The sequence below is a fragment of the Pelodiscus sinensis genome, chromosome 18, assembly GCF_049634645.1.
Source record: "Pelodiscus sinensis isolate JC-2024 chromosome 18, ASM4963464v1, whole genome shotgun sequence".
NCBI classification, from domain to species: domain Eukaryota; kingdom Metazoa; phylum Chordata; order Testudines; family Trionychidae; genus Pelodiscus; species Pelodiscus sinensis.
In genome coordinates, this window is record NC_134728.1 from 19,902,902 (window position 1) to 19,930,832 (window position 27,931).

At 43.7% G+C, this 27,931-nt stretch overlaps 1 protein-coding gene across 1 annotated transcript in view; it reads left to right on the forward strand.

Moving 5' to 3' along the window:
* Window positions 1–511: 511 nt before the first annotated feature.
* B4GALT5 (beta-1,4-galactosyltransferase 5) overlaps window positions 512–27,931 on the forward strand; it is a 75,484-nt gene continuing 48,064 nt past the window's right edge. Inside the window, exon 1 of the mRNA XM_075901224.1 lies at window positions 512–894. Within this exon, the coding sequence (XP_075757339.1) occupies window positions 768–894 (127 nt within the window). The 5' untranslated portion in view covers window positions 512–767. The remainder of the gene's footprint in view (window positions 895–27,931) is intronic.

The following is a 27,931-nucleotide window of genomic DNA, read 5'->3' on the forward strand; positions in this document are numbered from 1 at the left end:
CCTATTTTGCAGTGAGAGTGGAGGAGAATTTGTGACAGGCCCCTATTTACAGTGTGGCCCGAGGGTAGTTTGTGGCGGGTCCCTATTCTGCAGTGTGGGTGGAGAGCAGTTTGTGGCTGGTCCCTAGTCTGCAGTGTGGGTGGAGAGCAGTTCGTGGCGGGTCCCTATTCTGCAGTGTGGGTGGAGAGCAGTTTGTGGCTGGTCCCTAGTCTGCAGTGTGACCAGAGGGAAGTTTGCGTCTAGCCCCTATTCTGCAGTGTGGGCAGAGAGGAGTTAATGTCAGGCACCTGGTCTGTAGTATGAGCAGAGGAGAGTTTTCTGTGGGTCCCTATTTTGCAGTGTGAGTGGAGAAGAATTTGTGACAGGTCCCTATTCCGCAGTGTGGGCGGAGGGCAGTTGGCGGCGGGTCCCTATTCCGCAGTGAGGGCGGAGGGCAGTTGGCGGCGGGTCCCTATTCCGCAGTGTGAGCGGAGGGCAGTTGGCGGCGGGTCCCTATTCCGCAGTGTGGGCGGAGGGCAGTTGGCGGCGGGTCCCTATTCTGCCCTATGGCCAGAGAGGAGTTTGCAGACGGCCCCTGCTCCGCCTCCTCCCCCTCGGGCCCCGCCCGCCCCGCGCGCCGGCCGTTCCGCTGTGGGAGCGCAGCCGGCTCCTCATTCATGCGGCGGGGCTGGGAGCTGGCGGCGGCCGATCGGCGGTAGAGCGCGCAGCCGCCCCCTCCCCGCCTGTGAGCGGCGCTGGGCTCCGGCGGGCGGAGCGGATCGGGGGCCATGCGGTGGCCCCAAGGCGCCCGGGGGGCCTGGCGGCTGCTGCCCCGGCGCTCGCTGCTGGCCGCGCTCTTCCTCTTCTCGCTCTCCTCCTCCTTCCTCTACTTCGTCTATGTGGCGCCCGGCATCGGTGAGAGGCCGCGGGGGGCTGCGGCGGGCGGGCGGGCGGGCGGGCGGGCGGGGCGCGGCGCCGAGCGGCGGGCGGGGGGCTGGTGTGTGGCTCCCCCCCCCCTCCCGGAACCGGTGCCAGCCCCGCATGATCCGCGCCAGCCAGAAACTTCCAGAGAGCCCAGCCTGGGCCCCGGGCCAGAGGCACGTTCCACCTGCGCCCCAGCGGCCAGGCCGGGGCGGGAATCCTGCTCCCCTGCCCGGCTGTTCCGCTGGCAAGCGGCGCCAGGGCTCCCCCCGCCCCTCCTCTCCAGTCTCTAGACGTCTTGGGGAAAGACTGCAGAAGGCGGTTTCTGCCCCTGCCGTTTTCACCGGGGTTAGGTAACGGGGAGAAGGCAGGGGAAGCAGGAAATGCTCATTAATTCATTCTCCAGCCTGCCTTGTTTTAATGGGGAAATGGCACAATCGCTATGTCCGTTGTATCCCCCGGTGCCAGGAAGCAGGGGAGAGAATTAGAAGGGGAAGCAAGTTGGTAAAGCCAATGGGCAATTGCACCATTTCCCCTTTCAAACTGCAGTCAACCGAATAGCTACTATCTTCAGAGGCACTTAGGCTGTGCTATTTGGCCATGACCTATTCAGTCCGGTGACTAGGTGTCTTACTGCCAACTACCGAGTCATGAAAATGGTATCTGCCTTTTAAAAAAACATCAAGAATGCTGGATTACCAATGTTCTTGGGTTGATCAGTTTGGCATGTTTAGTTTCTAATCTCATGCAAAGTATAATAGGTATAGTTTGGGGAAGTTTTTTTCTTCTTCAGAGACTGTACCACATCCTGTTAAACCTTAGCTGAACAGAGGAATCAGGTTGTTTTCTTGTGTTATCCTGTTTGTGGATAATTTGGTTCTGCTGTCCAGTGTAAAATATTGATATACAACTGAAAACTCATAGTGTTCTCACCTTCTAATATGAACAGCTTGAGATCATATGGTAGAAATGAAGGGCAATTAGTGTATTTAACTAGCAGTTCTGAGAGTGTCCTGGGTAGATGGTCAAGCTTTTCCTTCTATAGAGATCAGTTATATAATGTTAGTATTTTCAGCTCTTTAGAACACCCACTGTTTCTAATGTGCAGAACTGATCCTTTTAGGGTTTTAGGTCCTGTTGGTGTGATATGAAAACAGGAAGAAGAGAGAGATTCCCTGTGTATATTATATTTAATATCTGTAAATTAAATCTCGGAGATTTCCAATGCCTAATAGAGCCTAGATTAATATGAACACAAAATTGTTCAATTGTTAATTTATTATTTTTGGTTTGCATGCAGTTTAATTGCAGCGATGAAAAATATTGCTTCAGTTGGTTTATAAGTAGATCATGCATTTTTAGTTAACAGAATATAGAAATCAAAAGGAGCCCATCCATATAAAAACCTGTAATTATGCATTATTCCAGCCTTATAAAATTATGCTTTTCCTCATCTAGGACAAATTATTTTTGACAAATGAAAAATATATTCTGAACGATTATCAATCCACCTTTCTATAGGATGGGCTAGTAAATACATAGTTTTCCAAGCATGCATTTATTTCTCTTCCACTTTCTGAACTCTAATTGAGACTGGGCTCTCATTTATGGCGCATTATGGGTTAAATGCCGAGGCTACTGATTTCCTGTTGGGGAGTTCATTGTGAATTAGTTAAGCATTATCAAAACAATGTTAATGATTTAAACTCCTTCCCACAGAAACATTCTAATTTTTAAAATGTTTGTGTGAAGTTTTAAGAAACTAAGACTTACTTCCCTCTTGCTAGTAATCCATAGAGCACATCACACGTGTGGTAGAATGGGCAACCACACACCAAAATGTTATGACTAGTAAAGTACACCAGAGTTTAATTGCATGCTTTGTGAGATCAGGGACAAGTTTTGCTAGACTTCCATATTGTACTGTTGCTCCAGCATGACCCTTGAAGTATTTAGATATCTTACATCTGTAAAGGGAACATTTGTTGCTCTTATTGGGATCCTCATGCTGCTGTCTCAGTAAAATGGTGTTTTCTTCCCACTCTGGAATCGTGGACCTTTAGCTAGTTCTGAATGAACAGTCTTCAGAGATGTAGGAGATCCTGCTGCAGTATATTAAAAGAAAATTCTGAAATATTACTTTCTGAAGTAGAAAAGGTTTTCTTTATGAGCATTTGATAATCTTTCGCTTACATGAATGGCTGCAGTCATAATCTTACTATATATTTTAGAAATGTCTGTCTGTGAGTCTGTTCAAGAACTCCTCTTAAACAGTAAGAACTAGGACCACCAAACTTGGTATGCAGTTTCCTCTTTTCATACTTAAAGCAAGGTCCGGTATGGCTGTGCCAGGATAATGGGATGTGAGTGGAATTCGATTGTTTTCTTATAACATGGAAAGGGAGAGGTCTGGTAGGAGGGAGTTATACTGCAAAATGACCATAGGGGCAGCAAGGGGACTGAAATGGGTACCAAGACAGCTATAACCCTATTGGGCGAGCAAGGGGCAGGGGTGAAGAAAGGGACAGCTGACTACTTGGGAAATCAGAGATTAACAGGTTAACTGTTGGACTGGACAGAACAGTTCCCTGCTCACCTGCAGTGTGATGCTGAGGGTGCAGCTGGGCAGTCCAGTCAAATCTGCTGCAAGCAGGGAAGGGGGTGCTACAGCTCAGCTGGGCCCACCACACCATGGGATCCCAAGCAAGTGGTTAACTGGTTAAATGTTATGTTTAACTGGTTAACTGATTAAATGGGATTTTATATCCCTACAGGCTACTATATATTTTAGAAAATGTCTGTCTGTCTCTCTTAGTAGAGGGACTTGCACCCCTCCCCTGGCTGTGCCTGCTTCCATTGCAGTGGACATGGTCAGGCACTTCTCACCTGGCCTCACGTGCTGTGCTGAGGAGGGCTGGGATTGTGTCCTCTGCCTAGGGCAGCCTGCATACTGAACCCCTCATCTCTAGCCCCATCCCAAAATGAAGATTTAAATGAAGATAAACAAAACTTGAGTTAAAGACCTGAGCAATGCTGAGTAAATCTAGCATAATCTATTCTGGAGTATTATTGGACTTGGAAAATGCAAGGCTGCAAAACTATTAAGGTGCTCCTCTCTGCCATGTGCATCTGCCAGTGAACAGTTCTAAAGTTCTAGATCATCTCACAATCAAAGGGATACAATCAAAGAAAGTGAACACATATAAAAAGGACAAATCAAATTTCAGAACACTCCTCCTCCCTCCCCCTCTGTTCTGAAATTTGATTTGTCCTTTTTATGTGTGTTCACTTTTTTTATTGTATCCCTTTGGTATATATGGTCATGCCTATTTTCTTCCACAGTTTGATCTGAGGAAGTGGGTCTGGCCCACAAAAGCTCATCATCTAATAAACCATCTTGTTAGTCTTTAAAGTGCATAGTCCTGTTTTTTGTTTCAGAGAACATACCATGATGGAAACTCCTCCTGGTACTTGTAAGTTTCATGGGTTCACCATTTGAGTCCTGGGGAAAATACTTTAACTTTTTGTCAAAGACAAGAATTTTAATCCCATATACATTGGCAAAAATGTATTGTGGGGCTTAATGGCAGATTTCCCTCACCCTCATGGAACAAAGCTATCCTGTATTCTCTTCAAAAGTTATACCAAAAATGTACAAGTTACATCCAAATCCTTTAATCTTCTGTCTTTTTCTAAAACCTTATTTTTACTTGTGGTTCAGATAGCAGTGGTGGCCTGTATTGTATCCACTGTGGAAATCTGCACTACAATCTGAAAGTTCTGTATGCACATGATTTCCTTGACTTGGCAACTACTGTAGATCTGATGCTCTTAAGAGAGGGAGTTCTACATTCACTGATAAGTTATGCCTTCCTAAACTAACAGCATGGAAACTATTAGAGGCACTATCTAGCTTTTATTTGTGGAGAGTCTGAAGTGATGAGAGGGGCTTGGGGAAAGTTAAGATTGCTCTGTCTCTTCTTAAGTAACTGTTTTGTAGTTCTTAATAGCTATGCTGCATGGGGAGTGACGTAAAATTGTTGTAAACTTTTTTTATTCTGTAACCCTAGCAATATTTGAACCATATAAGGATTTCTTTAGCAAAGGAATGAGCTAGGTCTGTTTTCTCTTACTCTGTGGAGAACCTGGAGAAGTGACTGTCCTAGTTCTAGCCAGTGTTGGATGCCTCAGTCAGGAGAGAGTGGCACAGATCTTGCAGCCAGTCAGATAAGGAATATAAAAGGAGGGGCCAATCTGCTGAATGTTTATTGAATACATCTTTGCACAGTAAAAGCTCCGGTACCCAGAATACTGGGAGATTGGGGAGTGCTGGTTAATATTTTGGTTACTATTCAAATAAATAGAGTGCAATAAAAGGAATAAAGAATAAAATAGTATACAGGTATTCACCAGTCCAGTAATAGTATTACACTGAAGAATAGTTGGTTTCTTGAAACACTAAGGTGTATGCAGGTAAAGTTTTCTAAACAGTAGGTTATCTTATGACACTACATATCACTATGAGCAGCGTCCATAGGATATCCCCAGATCACTAAAATATATGTAATGCTAAAACTATACTGAATATCATTTAATCATTGATGATTCAGAAGTTACTTCAGGATCTTGCAGTGTCTCAGGGTCATTGTAATCAGCTTCAGTTTGTTGTAGGTACAGGAAATTGGTCTGACTGACACACCTTGGAAATGGCTTTTTGTAATAAATCCCTAATTTCAACTTGCTTGCTTGTCTTCTGCCTCTTGCTTAAAAGTAGAGAGAAGAATGTGCAATTGCATAATATACAGGGCAGTAAACTAATTCTGGTTACTAGATTGAAGATTTGTAATTGAAGATGTCAGAAATCTTGGTTAATTGATCTTTCTGATTAATTGAGTACCGGTTAAGAGATTTTACTCTGTTGCTATAGTGTTTCTGTATTTGAATAAAAAAAATAGGAGAAGAGTAACCTGCAGTCTTGACCACACATTGCAGATGGTTGTGAAAGCACATCCTCTTACGGAAAGGTTTAGATGTATTCCTTTTGTTGTTGAGGTCTTTTCTGAGACTAATCAACTTTCCATGCACATGTTTCCAAGTTGCTTGTTATGAGTATTCAGGCTTGAATGCCCAGTTTTCAACTAGGGGAAAAAGGCTTTTTATTTTCCAAGAGCAGTGTTCTTGTTGCATTTTCCTTATCTTTTCTTCAGAGGAAGTGGAGAAGCTCCTTACTTTTGGTAGTGACTTCTAGGCATTGCTCAGTGTATGCATGCACAACACATTAGACCGCATCTATAAACTGGACTTCATGTGTACAATGTTTCACATATACTACTTGTACTTCCTAAACTCCTTTGTGTGAAATACTATCCTTCTATTTACATTAGATCATAGTTATTTCTGCTAATAAGATTTATTATGCAACATTGACTTAAAACCCCAAGCCGCTACTCCATCCCATCAGTTTTACTTGCAGTTCTGAAGACTCTGTCCGTAGAGTTGCTTTGACTTGTGAAGGGAAGCGTGTTTAGTGGTTCCAGTCTAAACACTTCAAGAAAAAATGTTCAGATCTAACATCCATTATAGCTGTGTCTCTGCTGACAAATTGTAATTCAGCAGTGCTAACTCTGCTAGTGGCTGTAGATAGAACTTGAGATTCTTTACCTGCTTGGATGGCTCTGTGTGTAGTAAAAATATCTCAACCAGGCTACACTGGTGCTTTCACTGTTAACACTAGGAAATTAAAAAAAAAAGAGGTGAATAAGGCCTTACAGGATTGGGTGGGTGGTTTTTTTGTTGTTGTTTTTGTAACTGAAATAATTTTGTCTGTACAACTCCATGTGTGGATGACTGTACAAATATAGAGAACTTATGCTGCATTAGCTTGTTTCCCTAAACTCCTAGGAATAAGCTACGTCAGTGTAAGAGGGCTTATACTGGTATAATGGCATTTCTCTTGGGATAGAGAGGCATGTGTGTGTATTTACACTAGTTTCGAGCCAATATAGGCCAAATTGTTCAACATCTACGTGGTCCTGCATCATTGTTGACTGTACTACTGGTTTCAAGTAAGGACGTGTAAGTGTAAACTTGTAAATGGTTAACCAATGAGGCTGGACTCATCCGTTAAACTTCATGGTTACCTGCAAGCCTCCCCCCCTCCCGCGCCCTGCTGCTGCCTCTCTGTATCAGAGAGAGGGCCTCAGGCAGGAGCTGTACTCTCAGGGACCTGGCTTTTAAGTGTGGGGAAGGGGACTGTCCGCTCTCCTCCATCCCCTGCATGTAAATCTGTACTTGTTGAAAGTTTACTAAAACACATTTTAACATCCATAATCTCAACTGATCTAAACTGCAAACCTCTTACACTTCTTGAAGCTCAGAATTAGCTGTGTTAGCAAGTATTAATTGCAGTGTTAGAGGAATCACCATCCCTGTTTTCTCTTGCCTTAATTGCTTTATCACCTCATAAAAATAAGCAATGAAATTGGTTAATTTTACTTGGCCCTATGATTCTAGATTAGAGTTCCTTAACTGATGGATCATGTCCTTCAAGGGGATCACAAAAGGCAGCTGGGGGTTGTTACAAGGCATTGAAAATTGTACTATAGCCTAGGAAAGAAAACTTTGTTTCCCTTCTCCCCTCATGTCCTGACCTGTCAAGATCAAGTACTTTGTGTTGAAATATGCACACAGATCAGCCTTATCATGGTACAGCCTTATCATTATTCATATCTCTTGACTGACTTGTACATTAAATGTGGAGAGTCCACAAAAATGTTGGACTTTGAATAAGGAGCTGTTAACCTTGAAAGGGTGAAAGTGTTCTAGATTAATGCCATATCTTGAGACAAAAATAATTATTCCTTGGTACTAATGATCCTAAAATGACTAGTGTCCTTGGTTACTGCATCAAGTTTTGTAGAAAACCACAACATTCTGCAAGTCCTCTACATTAAAGCAACACTTAATAGATTATCTTATTTTAAAACCACAGGTAAAGGAATTCCTAGTTCTAAAAGAGATGTTATCTCATGCTAGGACAGGGGAGCAGTAAATCCTTCAACTGGCACCAGTGGATAGGCAAATTAGCTGCACAGCTATGTATATGCTAATGCAGTAAAGTTGTTGAAAATTTGACAGTTTAGCTTTAACTGCTCTAAAGAGAGATAGTGACAGTTTTCCACCATTGTTTCTTGATCAGTTCAATTAGTATGAGCCACACAGGTGGACCTTTTATATATAGGTTGCAGGTACAATGTCTGTTAGATTTGCTCCAATTACATTTAATTGAGACAAGGATGAAAAGGCTATGGCTGTCGAACAATTAAAAGACAATTACAATTAATCATAATTAAAGAAATAGGCATGATTAATCAGTGTTAATCACATTGTTAAACAATAATAGAATACCAAATTTAAATTATGAATGTTTTTGACTATTTTCTACATTTTTCAATTATATTGATTGAATTTACAATACAGAATACAAAATATACAGAGCTCACTTTATATTTATTACACATTTGCACTGTAAAAAGTTGTTTACAAGTCAAAGCATGAAGGAGCATATGAATACATAGCACATCTGGCATGTGAATACCTTGCAATGTTAGTTACAACAGTGCCATGCCTATGTTCTCACTTCAAAGTAACATTGTAAATAAGAAGTGGGAACACTAGCTCCGCTAAAAGTGATTTTAAAAAAAAGTGTGTGCGCTTTAGCGTTTGGCTGTGCACGAAGTTGGTCTGGGTGGACTTGTAGGCTCTCAAGTTTCACATTTTGTTTGAATCTCAGAGTACTAGGACTGGAAGGGACCTCAAGAGGTCATCAAGTCCCACCCCCTGCCTTCATGGCAGGGCCAAGTACTGTCTAGACCATCCCTGATAGACATTTATCTAACCTACTCTTAGATATTTCCACAGATGGAGATTCCACAACCTCCCAATTTATTCCAGTGTTTAACCACCCTGAGAGTAAGGAACTTTTTCCTAATGTCCAACCTAAACCTCCCTTGCTGCAGTTTAAGCCCATTGCTTCTTGTCCTATCCTCAGAGGCCAAGATGAACAAGTTTTCTCCCTCTTCCTTATAACACCCTTTTAGATACCTGAAAACTGCTATCTTGTCCCCCCTCAATCTTCTCTTTTCTAAACTAAACAGACCGAATTCTTTCAGCCTTCCTTCATAGGTCATGTTCTCTAGACCTTTAATCATTCGTGTTGCTCTTCTTTGGACCCTCTCCAATTTCTCCACATCTTTCTTGAAATGCAGTGCCCAGAACTGGACACAATACTCCAACTGAGGCCTAACCAGCACAGAGTAGAGCGGAAGAATGACTTTTCGCATCTTGCTCACAACACACCTGTTAAAGTGCAGTTATGTTTAAAAAAAAATCTACATTTATAAATTGCACTTTGACAAAAGAGATTGCACTACTGTGCTTGTATGAAGTGAATTGAAAAATAACTTTTTACAGCACAGACATTTGTAATAGGTAATATGAACACTGTATACTTTGTATTCTATGTTGTAACTCAAATAAAACTTTGAAAATGAAGAAAAATGTCCAAAATATTTATTAGAAATTTAAATTGGAATTCTGTTTAATGGTGCAATTAAAACTGTGAATAATGTAATTTTTAAAGATCTGGTTAATTTGTTTTGCATTAATTGCTTGAGTTAACTGCAGTTAATTGATAGCTCTAGAATAAACAATTGCTTGTAAAATTTCCCTGAAGTAGACAAGGTTTCAGTTGGCATATTTAGGCTTCTGGGTTGACATTCTCCTTAATTAATGGACTGTTGACCCTTCCTTGCTGATCTTTAAGCTTGTTTGTAAGTTGGCCTGTTGACCATTCCCATCAAAGGCAGAAGAGCTAGATAACTGGCATTGGCTTTTCTTTAATCTATTTTGGAAATACCTTTCTGGTAATTCACTGTTGCAAGAAGTGACCAAAGGTTATGGTACACTTCTGTTTCGGTGAATTTTTAAATCAAGGTCGGATGTTTTTCTAAAAGAGATGCTCCAGGAATTATTTTGATTAGGTTCTATGGGCTTTGTTTTAGACAGGTCAGGCTAGATCATTGGTGGACAATAAGCTCCGCAGGTGCTGGACCCAGTTCACCATGGTTAGCCCCTGGCAGCCCACAGGTAAATAAAGTCGCTTGCAGCTCCTGTTGGCTGTAGATGGCTGTTCCCAGCCAATGGGAGATGTGGGAAGCAGTGTCCTGATCCAGTTCTGTAAGAAACAGTCAGACTTGTCAGTAGGGATGTTAGTGAGTAGTTAGTGAGTTCGCTTATGCTTATTGGGTTGTTGACTGAAGTATTGACTTCACTCCCCTCCCTCCCCACCCCAGCTGCCTCTATCAGAAGCAGTGGGTGGGAGGTAGGGGAGGCTGCTGCAAAGCAGCCTCTGCCTCTGGCAGGTCAAGGCTTGCCGTGGGCAGAGGCGTCTCTGGCAGCAGTTCCTGTCCGTGGGGGTCCCAGCAGCGAGCTTTGCCTCCCTCTCCCCCCAGACAGGGGCTGCTGCCACTGCTTGCGGACTGAGCTTGCTGCACTTGGGTTGCTCCGGCAGCAGCCCATGGCTGCAGCCAGCCCTGGCTGCTGCAGACTGGGGCTGGTGCTGAAGCAACCCCTGTTCATGGTGGACAGGGCTGGCCGCTGCAAACAGGGGCTGCTGGACTCAGTGTGAGCTGGGACCAAGAAGTCCCAGCTTGGGTTGGTCTGGAATGCTGCATCTCTGCATTTTAAATGTAGTAAGAGCCCAGCAGCTCTTACAACATTTAAAATGCAAAGCTGCAGTGCTAGGTGGCTCCTGGAGCTGGGAGCTGGGATTGCTCAGTCTCAGCTCCTGGAGCTACCTCTGCCCTGGCTCTGTAGAGCTGTCCTGTCAACTAACTGTGTAGTTGATACACATTGTATCAACTTCACGATTAGCCATATAACCGCATTTTAACATCCTTACTTGTCAGGTATCCACGGCGAATCTGAAGTTCTTAGGATTTGGGTGTGTATTTACCCTTTTTCCTTCTGAACTGTGGGTAGCTACGCCCTTCCCTGATCTTGACAAAATGTCCTTACTCATGAAGCTGTCTACTGTCCTTAGCATCCTGCAAGCTAGAGCTTGTACAGTGTGATATGGAACACACCCAACCTCTAATCTTCTTGGTGCTTGAACAAAATACTCCTCTCTGCATGTGTGCATATGTTTGAATAAAATCTGCCTTCCCAGCTCACGTAAGAATATAAATGGAATGGGTTTTCCTCTACCCCAAGAAGCCTGTGGATTTTATGTTGTTCAGAACTTCCTGAACTCTAGGTTTTGCTGTCCCCTTCCTGGCTTGGAAAGGATTATTGGAAAAAATACCATATAATACACAATGGCAGTTAATAGTTATGCTTCATGGCAAACTGAATGGCACTATGACCATGGATTGGTTGTGAGAGACAGTTACAGAGGCCCAAAGAGCACCCATTTCATATAAGCTCCCAACTGATACCGCAGTCTGTTTTTATTGACTTTCGGGAAGACTACTCAGGATAGCAGGTTAAATTGAGGATTATAGGACACTTTTTCGTTACCTTAGTACATGTCTTATTTCAGTGTCTTGCTAATAACTTCAGTAAAGACCATAAAGCATACATGATTAAAATCACAAAAATGCAATGGTACTGGCTTTAACTGTGCAATAAAGAAAAGAATTGCGCAGCTGTATCCACTTCAGTCTCTTCCCAAAGTTCTGAATATAGGTTTTTCCAGTTTTGTCTCCAATTCTATGCTTGCATCCTCCAATTAACAGTAGTGCTCAGTTCAAAATAATATCAGTGCTTTCAGAAAATGATTGTTTATCTTGAGAATTTGAGTATGAAATCTCTCGCACCTTTTTGGTTCTCTTTCAGGATTATTGCTATTTTGACCTTAATACTTAGGAAACTAAGGCCTTCACACTGGAATTGTGTAGTGCCTTCTGTATTTGAGAAGTATCTTTCTCTAGCCTTTTCTTTAAACATGGTCTTGCATTTGGAGTGTCGTTTGTCTGAACCTGGAAAATGCAGAGGCACTAAAACATTGGGTTAAAAAGCCCTTTCTGTTTAATAGAGACTTGTAATTCACTTTGGGTTTACTTCCCCAAACTGGTGATAGATAACAGATGCTTGCTCCAAACTCATCAACTGGTTATGTTAAAATAAAAGGAAGTTGTTTTTTTCATTGTAGCAAGATTGTTAAATGCACTTTCTCTTTTCTCCCCAGTGTTTAGACATTTTCTCTTAATAAACAGCAGTGCAATAAAAAGAGTTCAAAGTAACACAACTGTTACTAAGGTGTGGTTGTACATATTGCTCTTAACCTGTTGTCCTTCCCTGTATAATGTCTCACTTGTTGTGGTCCAATGTGCTTGATACAGTTTAATTGTATAATGTATCATTTTGACAAATCTCAAACATTGAGCAGTTAGTGGTGGAAATATTACCATATGGTGGTGAGGAACTCTGGGCATAGCTGACAAGATTTGGAGAGTTTTGATGGTAAGCGTTGACATAGGAAACTGTTCAAGTGTCATTGTCAATGGGTGGATTGTAATTTGAGCTCTGTTTTATACTGGGAGTCTGTGGACAGTGTGTCCTATAGAAGGGTGATCAGGTTCAGGCACTTGAGAGATTACTGCAGCAGAGAGAAAGGGATTGCAGGGGCAAGGGCCTCAGACATCAGTGATTGTTTCTTACTTGGAGAAAAATCCCCAGGAAATGTATATGAGAGAAAATAAGTAACGAGGACACGAGCAATGCTTCAGCATCCTTTGCCTACTGGGCACCTGCCACTCGGACAGTAATGTGTTAGTTTGTTTTTCTGATTCAGCATGGTCACAAATGCAGACCCAGATTAGCTAAATCCCAGGATATCATAGATTACTACCTGCCCTTCTGAAAAGAGTTAAAATAAATAAGATCCCAAGCAAATACAAAAAATTGCTGCACCCAAAGGAGGTTTTATACCCTGAAAAAAGGAATAGAACTAGATCTCCATGAAATCCACTAGGGATCTTACTATTGCCAGATATCACTGCAATGGGCAGCAGTGCAAAACTCTTAAGACGGAATGCTTGAGTCCTTTTTAAATGCTTGGTTAGTTTAAGCATGTTGCTCTGTGCTAGAATTAGTTGACAGCACTATATGGCAGAAGACTGACAGACACTATGAATAATCCCAGTTTTATGCCTCAAAGATTAATTTTAGGACTAAAGATTCTCTTCAAGGAACATGCAACTAAGGAGACCCACTTCATTCACTTCTTACTATGGGGTCTGAGAATTGTCTACACTACAGCTGTGTTTACACACTGTTATAAGCATGGCTCCTGCAGCCAGTCTCTCTCTCTCTCTGTCTTAACATGCAATAGTTGGAAGCGTTCTTTACATGTTTGGATACCGTTCTCAATAAAAATGTAAGTTACTGTATTTTATATGCCTGTTAGATATCAGTTATGGTGAACAGTTTTATCTGTCTGCTGGGAAAGAGATGACTAAACGGGATTTTTGATAAAGGTCTATACAATCTTGAATGGTAGAGAGAAAATGAATAAGGAAGTGTTGTTTACCCTTACACCTACCACAAAAACCAGGGTCACCCATGAAACCGTAGGATTAAAACAAACAGAAGGCAATGCTGCTTCACACAATGCATAGTCGATCTGTGGAAGTCATTGCCAGGGGATGTTTGAAGGCCAGAAGCATAACTGAGTTCTAGCCAGGATGGCCAGAGATGCAACCACTTACTTAGAAGTCTTCCTAAAGCTCTCACTGGAAGGAGCTGGGACTGGAGAACAGTGAAGAGATTGTACAATAAATTGGCCTGTTCTGTTTCCCTCTGAAGCCTCTGGCACTGGCCACTGTTGGAAGACAGGGTGCTGGGCTAGATGGACCTTTGGTCTGACCGTTCCTGTGTTCTTCTTTGCTATAGTCTCTCTCTAAGGTGGAATTCATGCCAACTAACAGATTAAGCCACAGTCACTTCATATTTGATGGTTTTTCTTGTAAATTGGTTAAGTAGGTCAAAGCCTTTTCACAACAGTAGGCAGTGAAAAAAGCCTTATGACAAAAATATTACCACTAGCCAATTAGTTGTATTGTTGTGCTGCGCTCTCTGATACTTGCAAAATGAATGAACATCTTACAAAAATGTCATAGTTTCAAAACAGTGATGAAGCCATCAAAATTCCCTCCAGGGAGGCAAGCAGAAATCAGATATTGCTCACAATTAGCAACATACCAAATTTTTCTCTGATCAAAGTAGATAAACAATGGCTTTCTTTTCTTCCTGAATGCTGCCGGATTTGGGCTCAGATGAACTGAGGAATCAACTTTCTGGGTCCTCCATGTACAGCCTACCACAAGTAGTTAGAACATAGATATATCTCTTAGGGATGTAAGGCAGTAGTCGACTATCTGATAAGCATATACTTATTGGGTAGTCAAGTCAACTATTCACTCTTCTCCCCCCCCCCCCCCCCGCTGTCTCTGTCAGAGGCAGCGGGGGAGGGGGAAGCAGGAGATGGTGCTGGGGGGAGCTGGCTTAAAAGGCAGTTCTCCCCCGGCCCTCCTCCCCAGCACTGTTTCCGCAGGGGAGAGGGGAAATAGAGGGGGTTGCAGAGCTGCAACAGTCCCAGCTCATGCCAGCCCCATTATCTCTATTAGGGATGCAAGGGAGTAGTTGACCACCCGATAAGCATAGGCTTATGAGGTAGTCAAGTCAACTACTTGCTTCCTTCCCCAGCCCCCCCCCCCCACTTGCTGCCTGTGTGTCAGAGGCAGCAAGGTGGGGGAGGAAGCAGGAGCCGTCGCTGGGGGGGAGCCGTCTTAAAAGCTGGTTACCCCCAGCACTATCTCCCCTGTGTGGGATGGAGGGAGGTTGGGGAGGCAGAGCTGCAGTGGTCCCGGCTAGCACCGCCCCCGGAACTAACCCCTCTATGGATCTGCAGTTTAAATGTAGCAGGAGGTGGGCTTCCTATGCACCTGGCTCCTATTACATTTAAACTGAAGAGCTGCAGCAAGGGTATCAAGCACCCCCCATTATCAACGGAAATTCTGTCAACAACTACTTGATTAGGTAATTAATCACAACTTAACATCCCTAATCTATACCTCCAGAAGAAAGTTTTTCCTAGCTGGATTCACTCTGGGGGTTTCCTCAATAGATTGAGTGGTGTATCTGTGTTCTTGTGGTGTCTGTGGATCCCTTTGGAAGAACTCCAGCCTCCTTTTCATATTTGTTCATTTTTTTAAATTGTATCCTTTGGTATATATGGTTGTGACTACTTTCTTCCACTATTTGATCTGAGGAAGTGGGTCTGGCCCACGAAAGCTCATCATCTAATAAACCATCTTGTTAGTCTTTAAAGTGCTACATTGTCCTGCATTTTGCTCCAGCCTCCAGTTTGAGAGAAGGGGGAGGAATCACTGCCATAGCCTCTATGGCTTGAATAGTAAGCTCTGTTGCAGGTCAGAGAACTAGAGTGGACAGCACGGAAGGCTGCAATGTTGATCAGACAATTGAGGTGTATGGTCATAGAGACAAAGGGTCTGGCAGCTGCTGACTTGTCAGCCCTCTTTGTTTTTTCCATGTGGACTAACTATATTAACTCATTGTATCTGAAGCAAACCCTAGAGAAAAGACAGAAGAGAGAGGAAGATGAAACTATACAGGGTTCTGTATATGTTACAGATTTTCCCAGTATATATCAGTACAGTAATGTAGGTGAAGTGTAACTTCCAAACATGAATCTAAATAGTCTGAAATTGCTGAACTGAAGTGGATGGTAATGGAGATTTTTGAGGTGGGAAGGCTATATGAGCCTACATGCCAATAGTAACACATCTATGTGCATTCTGATCCAGCTGATGTTTTATGGAAACTCTTATGGATTATTCCTCCAAACACAGTGTTTATACAGGTTTTTTGATAGAGAGGGTTGTCTAAGGGCAGGAAAAAAATAATTGTCACTGAAAAACTTTACTTGTAAAAGTCTCTCTCTGTGTGTGTAACTAATTTACTGATTAGACTGAGCTCTTTGGAAAGAGAAGTGTTTCTCCATACCACATTTTCCATTTGGCTAGCTATACTTTGAACAGTGAAGCATTTGTGTGGTGGTGATAATACTTGAATGTCTTCCATATAAAGAGCTGAAAGCATTTTATGTATGGTAAAGTAATTTCTTCCTCTCAGACATCCTGAAATTGTTATCTTTATTTGTACAGTAGGTTTTGAAACACAAAAAGATGAGTTTCGCAAAAAACACAAATGGTGAAGTGAAGAATAAACTTCAGAAGTTCTGACTGGGGTCAACAGGGTGCTGCTCACTATATAATGTTTTTGGACCTCTTGAACCAGCCCAATTTACATTAAAGCTATAGTTCCAAAAAAATTACAGGGTTCCTGGATCTTTCTGGAACGGTTTAATTTTGTAGGAAGAGAGTCTGCCCCTTCACGCTTTTGGGTCTATCTTTTTGTTCTGTTTTATAGTGCCTAGGACAATGGGCTTCTGGTTTATTATAGGGGGCTTTTAGGCACTATGATGATACAAATAATAATTGAAGTAGGATGTAACATCCCAATGAGGTATCTCTGTAGATCTATAAATACATCATATAGTCTGTTACTGGCATAGTCCCAGAAGCAAGGAAAGGCTTGTACATGTAATCAGTCTCAATAGGAAAGTGTGTAGTTACTACATAGCATTCAAAAGCAGAGACACAGTATCTCTGCTTCGGTAGTAATGGAGAATTTCCAGTTTTTTCTTTTTGTGGTCATTTAAATGTAATGTGAAAACACGCATGTTCTTATTTCTTCGTGGGATGTGGCTTAGTGATCTAATTGCTCTGTCTAAAATACCTACAGTCTGTGAAATAGTCAAATCTTAGCATGGTTATCTTTCTGAGATGAAACTGCATGGAACCGATGTGATATTTTTCCAGTAGCACTTTAAGTTGAGACTATGTGGCTATTAAAGCTCTGACCTCGACTACAGCCTGCTAGTACAGGCAGTCCCCGACTTACGCGGATCCGACTTATGTCGGATCCGCACTTACGAAAGGGGCTTTCTCGCACCGGAAGTCGGGGCGAGAGAGCCCCGTTCGTAAGCTGCTCCGGTGCCCCTGGTCTGCTGGAGACCGTCTCCAGCAGACCAGGGGCACCGGGCGGGTTCCCGCGCTTCTGAGGCTTTGCCAGAGCAAAGCCTCAGAGGTGCGGGACCCCCCCGCGGCTGCGGCTTCAGTCCGGGAGCCTGTGGTCTGCTGGGGACCGTCCCCAGCAGACCACAGGCTCCCGGACTGAAGCCGCAGCCGCGGCGGGGTCCCTCCCTCTGAGGCTTTGCCAGAGCAAAGCCTCAGAGGCTCTGCTCCCCGTGTCCCTGGTCTGCTGGGGAGGGGGGGGGGCGCAGCTAGTGTGCTTTCTCCCCCCCCCCCCCAGCAGACCAGGCTTTTGTTTTGGACTCTGGGGCAGAGCAGCTGGGGCGCTGCCGATTGGTCCTGCAGCGCCCGCTCTGGGCACTACTGGACCAACCCGGCAGCACCCCAGCTGCTCTGCCCCAGGTCCTGATTCAGCCGCTGCTGGTCAGTTTCAGCAGCGGCTGAATCAGGACGCCTGGGGCAGAGCAGATGGGGTGCTGCTAGGTTGGTCCAGTAGCACCCAGGAGCGGCGCTACTGGAGCAACCCAGCAGCACCCCAGCTGCTCTGCCCCAGGCATCCCCAAGTCAGCTGCTGCTGAAACTGACCAGCGCTGACTACAGGAAGCCCCAGGCAGAGTTGCTCTGCCCCGGGCTTCCTGGAATCAGCTGCTGATCAGTTTCAGCAGCAGCTGACTTGGGGATGCCTGGGGTTCTTAAGTTGATTCTGTATGTAAGTCAGAACTGGCGGTCAGTTTCAGCAGTGTCTGAATCTGGACGCCAGTTCTGACTTACATACAGATTCAACTTAAGAACAAACCTACAGTCCCTATCTTGTACGTAACCCGGGGACTGCCTGTATGTTATTTATACTTTCATCTACTTGGTAGGCCTACAACTCCAAAGTCCATGATAAAGCTCATTGGCTATGTCTACACTGAAGGGTTCTTGCGCTAGAACATCTTGCACAAGAGTTCTTGTGCAAGAAGACTTGCGCAAGAAAACGTCCACGCTGCCATGTGCGAGATGTGCTTTTGCGCAAGAGCGCCCATGGCAGTGTGGATGCTTTCTTGCGCAAGAAAGCTCTGATGGCCATTTTACCATAAGGCTTTCTTGTGCAAGAAATCCCTGCCGAGAGTCCACACTGCCCTCTTGCACAAGAGCTCCTGCTCAAGAGGGCTTACACCTGTTAAAAAAGAGTATAGCTCTTGTGCAAGAAGCCGTCTCTTACCACGCTGTACTCTAAATTTCCTTGTGCAAGAGCGGGCGGGCAATGTGGACGCTCTGTGGATTCTTGCATAAGAGCAGCTGTTGTTGGGCAATAACCCGCCAGTGTAGACATAGCCATTGAGTGAGAGGGAATGTCAACTTCCCCCACTAATCTTCTGGAAGAAAACAAGTTGGAGGCCAGTAGGGCATCTGCATAGCTCTCAAAATGTTATTGCCTGAACTGACCAAATCTACATTTGCCCATCACAATCTGTCTGGGTTATGAGTAGTGATGTAAATGACTAGTCACTTCCTGCTCTCTCCCCCCTCCTCCCCCCGACCTCCTTGCTGTCTTGGATCAGAGACAGCCGGGGGAGGAGGGGGAGAAGCTGGTGCTAGGGGGGAGCAGGCTTAAAAGCCACTTCCCCCCCCAGCACTGTGTCCACAGTGGGGCAGGAGAGGCAGAGGCACAGTGAGGTAAATGGTGTGAGCGGGGACTGACTGCTGCACCTCTGCACTGCTACCTCTGCATCAGGGGCAGCATTACAGGGCCACAGGCAGCTGATCTGTGAGGGGAGCTGTGGTTTTTTTTTTTTTTTTTTTTTTTTTTTTTGGTCTTTTTTTTTTTTTTTTTTTTTTTTAAACTGGCTCCCCTTGTGGACCAGCTCCTGCCTGGTATCCCAGGCTGCTGCCTCTGATACAGAGGCAACAGCATGGAGTGGCAGGGGGGCTCCTCAGGAATGCGGCTGGAGTGTACTGGCTGCCGGCCCCACCCCAGGGGACTATAGGATAATCAAGTAACTGATAAGAAGTCATGCGGTTTATCGACTATTCAGTTAACCGATATTTCGCATCCTTACCCCTAGTATAGGATTAGAATTTATCATGTGCTAGTGACACTGAGTTTTTGGGGATACTAGTGTTGCATTACAGCCCTATCTCTTCGATCTTGCCAGTGTCATGACTTTGTAGCTTAGGCATGTCTGTACTACTCATGCCAGTTGACTCAGGCATTTGGCTTTGGGAAGGTTACAGAGCTCAGGCTATAGCCTGAGGTAATATATCTTACTGTGATTAATTAGCCCCTTAGCTCAAGTAAAGCCAGCTGACAGAGGCCATCTGCAAGGGTCTAATTGCAGTGTAGGCATACCCTCTGTGTTTTCTTCACCCTTCTGTTGAAAGTTAAAATTTGTCAATAGTTGAATTTCTTTTTTACAAGAAGAGATCTATAGGCCCGATGAAAATTAGGAAGTTGGGTTATCAGCACATTAGTTCCTGCCATACTAAATGTCTAGGTCTAAGGTGAAGCAGTAAGTAGGTGTTAACATGCCTAAAGCACTTGGGGAGAAAGTATTAGACCTGTAGAAGAACGAGAAGACTAAAAAGTCTAACTGCAGTGTGCTGGGTAGTTAAGTGGTGATTGTAGGGATGATAGCGAGTAGTCGCCTAGTCGACTACCTTATAAGCATAAGCTTATCAGGTAGTTGAATGGAGTACTTGACTACTCACCCCCTTTGCTGCCTCTATAGGAGAGGCAGCGTGGGAGGCACAAGAGCCAGTACTGGGGGGGGGGGGGGACCCAGCTTAAAAGCTGGTTCCCCCTAGCACTGTCTCTGCAACGCTGCCTCCCCTCCCTGCCTCTATCAGAGGCAGCCTGTGTGTGTGGGGTGGGAGGGAGGGCGGAATAGGAGAGGGCTGCTGTTGAGGCCCTGGCCACCTCAAACAGGGTCTGCTGGACTCTGCACGGGCCGGAACTGTCTTGTGCTGGTCCAGGATGCTGTGCCTCTGCGTTTTAAAAGTAGTCAGAGCCTGGCGGCTCTTGCTACATTTAAAATGCAGAGATGCAGCATGGGTGGCTCCTGGAGCTGGTGCAATCCGGGACTGCTCAGTCCCAGCTCCAGCCAGCTCCGGGAGCTAACCTTGCTACGGCTCTGCAGAGAGGCCTCTTATTGACTTATCGTGTAGGAGATATAAATTGTATCGCAATTTAACATCCTTAGATGATTGTGTGCTGCTTATGCATCATGTGTGAGGGAAGCACGTGTATATATTTCAGTACCTGTTGTTTCATTAGGTCCCTATGGCAAAGATTATCTTCCAGTTACATATGAATAACGTACAGGTGAAATATTATGCTTATCTATTTAGTAATGCTGATAATCTGCCATCTGTTGTGACAGATGCCTTTGGATTTTTAGGACCTGGAGAGAATGGGCTTTTTTCATTTATTTTTTCTTTCCCAGCTTTCAGGGTATTGAATTGGCCAATAACGCTTCAGAATTCTAGTATTTTTATCTAATACTTTATTGCCAATGGCCAATTTGGTGCAGACCTGCATTATTTTCCACAAGTTCCTGTAGCCTTCAGTGGCTGTCTTATATTTGATGCAGAATCCAGGATTAGCCTCTAAAGTGGTACAGGTTGAACCTCTGAACCCTTGGTACCTGACCAATTCTGAATGAGAGAATTTTCTGGACCAAGGGAGGTCAATATTGTCTAGCAGCATCAGCAACACTTCCACTTCTTACTGTGTTGTTAGAGGACATTTAAGAGTGAATTAGAGCTAAATAACAGTACAAGAGCACTGAGACCTAGGACTAATGGCTGTAAACAAACTTTATGGGACTGTGGGAAACTTGGCTACACCCTTGAAAAGTGGACATCGGGCTAACTGAAATCATTCTGGACAATGGATGTTTCTGGACAACAGAGTTCTGGATTAGAGGGGTTCAACCTGTAGTTTGCCATTCCCAAAAAGGAACCTATCACTGGTGCTTTCAACATTGCACATGTCACCTTGAAGGAAATGTGATTTTTCTTCTACAGACTGCTGCTTCCTTCATAAAACTGGCCAGTGTTAAAGACAGAGCTATTGACAGTGTGGTTAATGCACTGCCTCAAGCTTGTGACATAATGGGCTGCTTGGGCAGAATTGGGAGGGGGTGTCCATAAGCCTGGAAGGGGATTTAATAATGGAATAGAAGCCTAATAAAGGAAAACAACCATGATGACATAAAATGCAGTTAAAATAGTCAAAACAGACAATCAAAATGGGAAAAGCTGAAATCAAAGGAGCATATGACATGACCTGTAAGGACCAACCCCTCAGTATTTTTAGTGATCATACTGAGCCATATAATCCAAGTGAAATCATCACAGCAGTGATCAGAGGTATTGTGATGGGAATTCTAGAAGCTGGGTGGTAAAGTATGTATCCCATTGCCTCTGGGTGCATCTACAGATTCTGAAGTATCTAAAATAGCCACATGCTGAATGGGAAATGTAAATAGAATGGTGTGAAGTACTTATGGGTACAGCTCTCTTGTTCTGCAGTCGTATGTTTTCTTCAGTGTTTTTCCAACTCGTGCCTTGCTGCCAGTGTCAATATTAATAATGCATGACTTTTTTTGTACTTCCTTCCCAGCATTCTTTTCTGTTGCTGAGTCAGAGAAGTGTGTTACAGCAGCAGTTTTCAAAACAGTGAAATCCCCCTGCAATGCTGAGGTGCTGTCATTTATTATGCCTGATTACTCTGCAGGAAGCCCTTCCCTTTTGGAACTCCAGCTGGAAATGCAAATGACAAAGGAACATTGCTGTTGCACCAGCTGATGATTAGAAAGTCCTGCATACTATGTAGGAGAGTTTAGCGAAGAACTGCCATGGGATATCTGATTAAAAAGATGCACATTATCTCATACTGTGTTTTAAAATTATCCTTTGAATTTTTTCTTTATGCCTGCCTCGGATACAAACTGACCATTTCCCTCCCCTGTCTGTGTGTTTGGGCTCTTCAAGGTCATTGAGATTACAGAACCCACAGAATATGCTAAGATTAGTAAATACATTTTGAATCCTTTCAGTAGCTGTCAAAATGTGTCTGGCTGACAGCAGTATAACCAGCGTCAGTTCTGTTAATGATGCATGGAAACTTGGATTTATTTCCATTTCCAACAGGCAGCTCACATGATTAGACTCAAGCAAATAGGGTGTGGTTACTGCAGTGTGGGGGCAATATTTACAAAGCTGCAATATTTACTCTTGGAAAAGGGTATGAGAAGTATGACTCTTCAGTACCTCAGATATAAAAGGACCTCAGACTTTAAAGTGTCCATTCCACTAAAAACACTTAATTGCACTTCATTGCAGTTACATTCCTGAGGGCAAGTCTAAACTACAAAATTAAGTCCACCTAAGTTATTTCAACTTATAGTTACCACAGTAATTAAACTTGCTTTGCTTGTCCGTGCTGTGCGCCTTGTGTCAGCCATGCATATATTCACCAGTAATACACCAGCTTGGGACATTGGGACAGTTTCTGAAGGGTGGCAACAGTGTGTCTACACTGAAATTGATCTCACTACTTTAACTTAACTCCACCTCTATGACAGGTGTAGTGCTTAAGTTGGTGAAGTGGATGAGTTACATCAGTGGGAGTTTTTTTTTTAGCGTAAATGCTTACAGAGTTAGGTTGATGGAATGCAGCTTACAAACTCTATAATGTAGACCATGGCTGAGACCAGAAGCCTTATATGCAGCATTTTAGTACAAGAACAGTTTTCCTTTTAAATAAGCTTATTCCCTCTTTTGAATGGGAAACTTACTCTTCACTTATCGGAGGCCTCAAAAATATATGCAGGCGGCCCTTCATGAAGGTTGACTGAATTCAAACAGCACTTAGGGTATTTCTGAATTGACATGCTGATTTGATTTATGACACTCATTTCAACTTCACAATGTTCCATCCCTCAATAGAATGGATTGCAATTCTAAGTTGAAGTTTTGACTTGCAACACAGTTTTCAGAAACCAATTGTGTCATAAGTCTGAGGACTGCTTGTAGTGTGCTTGTTCATTTTGAAAATATTTAATTCTCTATGTGCTTAGTGTGACTTTGAATTTATATACAAACCTGTACCTTTATCAACAGGTCTCTTGATGTATTTGTTGTACATCTACCTATCTACCTAATCAGGTGATTTAATGACTCACAACTATCATTTTATTATTCCTATTGGCTCAGCAGAACTAATACAACTAAGAATGAACTGGATTTTGCCCCTTCTTATACATTATCAATAGAATTTTGTTAATTTCCACTCAGTTACAACTAGTGCATTCTCCTTGAAGATATTACAGGCAGTCCCCGGGTTACGTACAAGATAGGGACTGTAGGTTTGTTCTTAAGTTGAATTTGTATGTAAGTCGGAACTGGTACATATTGTAGGGGAAACTCTAGCCAAACATTTTTTTTAGTTTTGGATAGCATAGGGAAAGGTTAACTCCCCTCTAATGTTTGTTTTGCTGTCTGTTCCCCTGTTCAGAAGATTTCACATCTATTTCTGTCCCTGTGACAAACTCAGGACTAAAGGAGTAACTCATCAAATACCAAACAGCTCTGCACCATGCTTTGAGCTAATAGCTTTATTTCCACACACCACCCAGGGTTCTAGGAGGAGGGTCCTTTTTTTGCTAACACAATGAGGCCAGCACTTTGTTTGTTTTGGTGGAGTCTTTGTTTGCCCAGGGAGCCCGGCATCTATAGAGGAGAGGAGGGGCAGAGAGGCTGTTTTTGTCTGCTGTTCTGCAGCCTGTTGCTCAGGGGAGGGGGCAGCGGGCGTGGGGAGGCACTTTTCCTCTGCCCTGCAGCTCTGCGGGACCCCAGTCAGAGCCGGCCGAGGAGGAGGAGGATCCTAGGACCCAGGTGAGCGAGCCCCGGGGACGCTGCTGCGCTCCGGGAGCCCGGCATGTATAGAGGGGAGGAGGGGCAGAGAGGCTGCTTTTGTCTGTTCGGCAGCCTGTTGCTCAGGGGAGGGGGCAGCCTGTTGCTGGCAGGGGGAGGCACTTTTCCTCTGCCCAGCAGCTCTGCGAGACCCCAGTCGGAGCCGGCCCGAGGAGGAGGAGGATCCTAGAACCCAGGTGAGCGAGCCCCGGGAATGCTGCTGCGCATGTGCGGGAGTTGCCTCACCCCGTTCGTATCTAGGGATCCGACGTAAGTCGGATCCATGTAAGTCGGGGACTGCCTGTATCTATTTTTATAGTGGGACATAATTTGGCCTTCAGAGCCTTTGCTGCTGAAGAGTAAGGAGAAAAGAACCCAGCTTAATTCTTGGAATCAAATTGAACTTTCAGTGCTAGTATTTAAAAAGTCTCATTAAATTCATTGTTGCAGAAATGACTGAAATATGGAGCAATCTTCAGAACAGAATTGCACAGTAAGGATTCAGATGGGGGAAAAAATTTAAAAGTGACCTGGAAAGGGGGGGGGAGAGGGTTTGTCCTTAAAGAGAATTCCTGAATATTTATACTGGTAAAAACTCATCTTCTCCAGTTTGGAAGACCCTAACTGGTAAACTGTTGTAAGGATGATCTCACAAGAGCCAAAGTAATTGAAGTTAAGCAGCTGAGGGAAAGGGATTTTTAGTCAGATTCACAAAAGTCAGTTTTAAACCATTTTTGTTTTATAATCTGTTTAACATTAGTGACTCTCATTGGAATCCCAAGGGTGGACTATCCCCCTGCTTCTTAGCCTGTATTCACCTCATAAGATGGGACACGAGCAATATTCCCTCTAACATTTTCTGTCCTTTGGCAGGTTGAAATTTCGTATATGCAACACCAATATTGAGAGTGTGTAGATGTGCTCCACCAATATAAACAAACAGATAAATAACAGCCCATACGTATGGAAGAAAATATTACAACAAGGGGTATTTAACAAGAGGCAATGCATATCATATTTAATATTAAATTAATAAAACAAAAATTTACACTACCCTTGGAGTACCTTTATCATCCTTTCTACTGCCAAAATGCATATTATCCACACATAGCTCAGCTTTAAGATGCTAAATAAATCTGAGTCAACTAGAAATAGTATTTGCAAGGAGAGTATGACTAATACAATATTTACTGACGCTGGAAAGGAGAGTAAAAGGCATTTGCTAAGGCTTATACAGTTTATCTGGAGAATATTTAGGATCCATGCAGTAAAAACAGATAAAAGCTCTCCTAGTTTGAAACTTTCATCTTTCCTGTGTCACCAGTTGAAAGAGTAGAAACCCCACAACAAATTAACCCATGGCTTTAGAGTTTGTAGACAGATGCATGTTTCAAAGAGCTTGCAAATAAGTTTTCATCCTACAAAACTACTAGCATCACACCTAGTACTTGCTACGTCTGAATCTGTCATATAGCAAAGATCTGGCCTTAATGCAGTACAATATACCATGTATGTATTAGTAACACAGGATTTTAAAAAATCATGAAGATCAGAGTTTTAGATATCTGCACCACTCCAAAAAACCTGTTAAAACAATCTTTTTCTTCTTTCCCTTAACCCATTAACACCTATGTAAACTTTGTTTGCAGTTTAATCATGCAAATGTCATGCCAACTGCTTTCCCCTCCACCCCTCTAATCCAGCCAGTCAGAGAGGATTGCAGCAAGTGAGTCAGGAAGACACCCCAACCTAATTGCCCCCTGCCTCCACCTCATTGCACAGATGCCAGCACCCACCCACCCCATTTCCCCCACCTACCCCTGTGCAGTCCGCTCCCCCAGCGCAGGTGGGAGCTGGGATAAAATCCAGTTTCAGACTTGCAGGCACCAGCAGTCTAGCCAGGAGTCAGGACAGGATCACCTCAAACAAATTATCCACACCTCCCCCATCTCACTCCAGAGCACAACACAGCACAAACTCCCTGCCCCTCCACCTTAACCCCAGTGCCAGCACGCAGCTACCCCTCTTTTTCCCAATCCCTGTACAGTCAGCCCCTTATCTCCTTTCCCATCCCAGGAGGCTTGAGGAGACTGCTGGGTTTCTGCCTCTCTCCTCTCACACATGTGACTCCACAAACTCTCCTCCTCTCTGGCTTCCCCCCAAGCCAATTAATTAATTACCCCCCTCCCCTTCCTGCCACTTATTCCCTCCTTACCTTGTGTTTACCTGCTCCAGGAACTCTTAATTTCTAGCATACTGCTAGTTCCATTTAGTTGCTGCTTAGGGATGCTCCCCCACTAGTCAGCTGAGCTCCCTGCCTGTACAGGAGCTTTGAACCTCTGAGTGGAGCTCAGAAAATAGCTGTGTGGCCATGCAGGGGCGCAGCTTACAAGGAACTTAGGACAGGAGCCAAGAGTCGGCTAGCTCTGCTTGCACAGCAGCATCCCCCAGGTTTCTGTGAACATGGTAGAAGAGATTGACTTAGGCGTTGTCCACCCTAGAAAGTTGAATGTTTTAACTGTACTCTGATAGAAGAACAATTCTCCTTGGGATGAAGGCATTTTGCACATGATAGCTATTTTTGTACAGGAAGGGAAACATTGCACTAGTATAAAACACTTTTATTCTGTGCTTTGCCCATACTAGGGCTTTTAGTGATATGACAGTTTTGATTTAAAAAAATCACACCCAAATGAGCATAGTTATACTAGTACAACTTTTAAGTGGAGACCAGGCTTTGCTGCTGCTGATCCTAAAAATGTGACGTTTTTGCTTTGTTTCCCGTTCATTAAATATGACTTCCTTGCAGTCCTGGTCAATTTCTCCTTGAGGCGAGAGCAATATCAGGCTGCATATGTGACGTACCCATAAAAATCCCATCCTTTATCAAAAAAATTGTGGTGTTTCTCCCTGCCCTCCCCCCCACCATTGTATTCAGTGAAGCTGTTAAGAATCCTTAACATTGGTAAACAGTGGAATCCCTAATGCTGAGCAAGCTGACACACCAGAGATCCATTGAGACCCAGTCACTCAAGGAAGTAGTCTGTGGGCAATCATTATGTTGCCTAGCAATGCTGTGCTGAGATGAATTTGCATCTTTTCAGTGACTGCTGTTTACTGCAGATAAAGATCAAATTGTATAGGACTGTTGTGATGGATAGTAGGATTGCTGGCCTTTTCTGAACATCCCAGCATTCAGTAACCAAAGTGTTAAACTCAGGTAGATAGGGTTTTTTGGCAGGGAGCCAGAAGAGCCAATGGGGCAAGGTGTTGTGATTTGAAATGAAAGAAATCCCACTTGCTTTTTCTTCTTTGTGTGAGTTTTAAGCCAGGAGTTGGGGGAACAAGATTAATTGAACCAGGCAGAACTACCATGCCTACAAAGAATACTGGGCATGGAAATGGATTGGCCCCTGAAGCACGGATCTGTGAGTAGATAGGGAATGTCCATTTAGATGTGATCAGGTTATTTTCTTTGTTTTGTTGTTTGGTTAAGATTTTCTGTGCTAAGTCCATGTGGCCTCCCCTCCCATTACACTGCACTTTAAGCTGTATCCCAGGGATGGAATTTCTCTATTTTTAATTGTTCTTTTCTCAGTTATGTGGTTGCTAGGTGTTTTAAAGCATGCTTTATCGAGTATATCTTTTTTTTTTTTGTCAGTAAAATCACCTTTTAAGGTGATGATTTAATTCTTGTGTCCCGGAAGGTAATAGATCTGTATATGCAGTGCTTTTTTGTAAGAAAAAAGGTGCCAGTACTCCAGACTCAAACTTGTTGAGCAAGAAAAAAAAGGAAAACTTGTTGAGGGGGGAAAAAAGCGCCGGGGGCCAAAATGTGGTTGTGGCCCCTTTAAGAGCCAAAATGCCGTGCCGGGAGCCAGGAAAAAAAAACCTCGTGTACCGAGCAGGCTCAGTCAGGAGATGAGCCGCCCCAGGAAAACAGGTGCCGG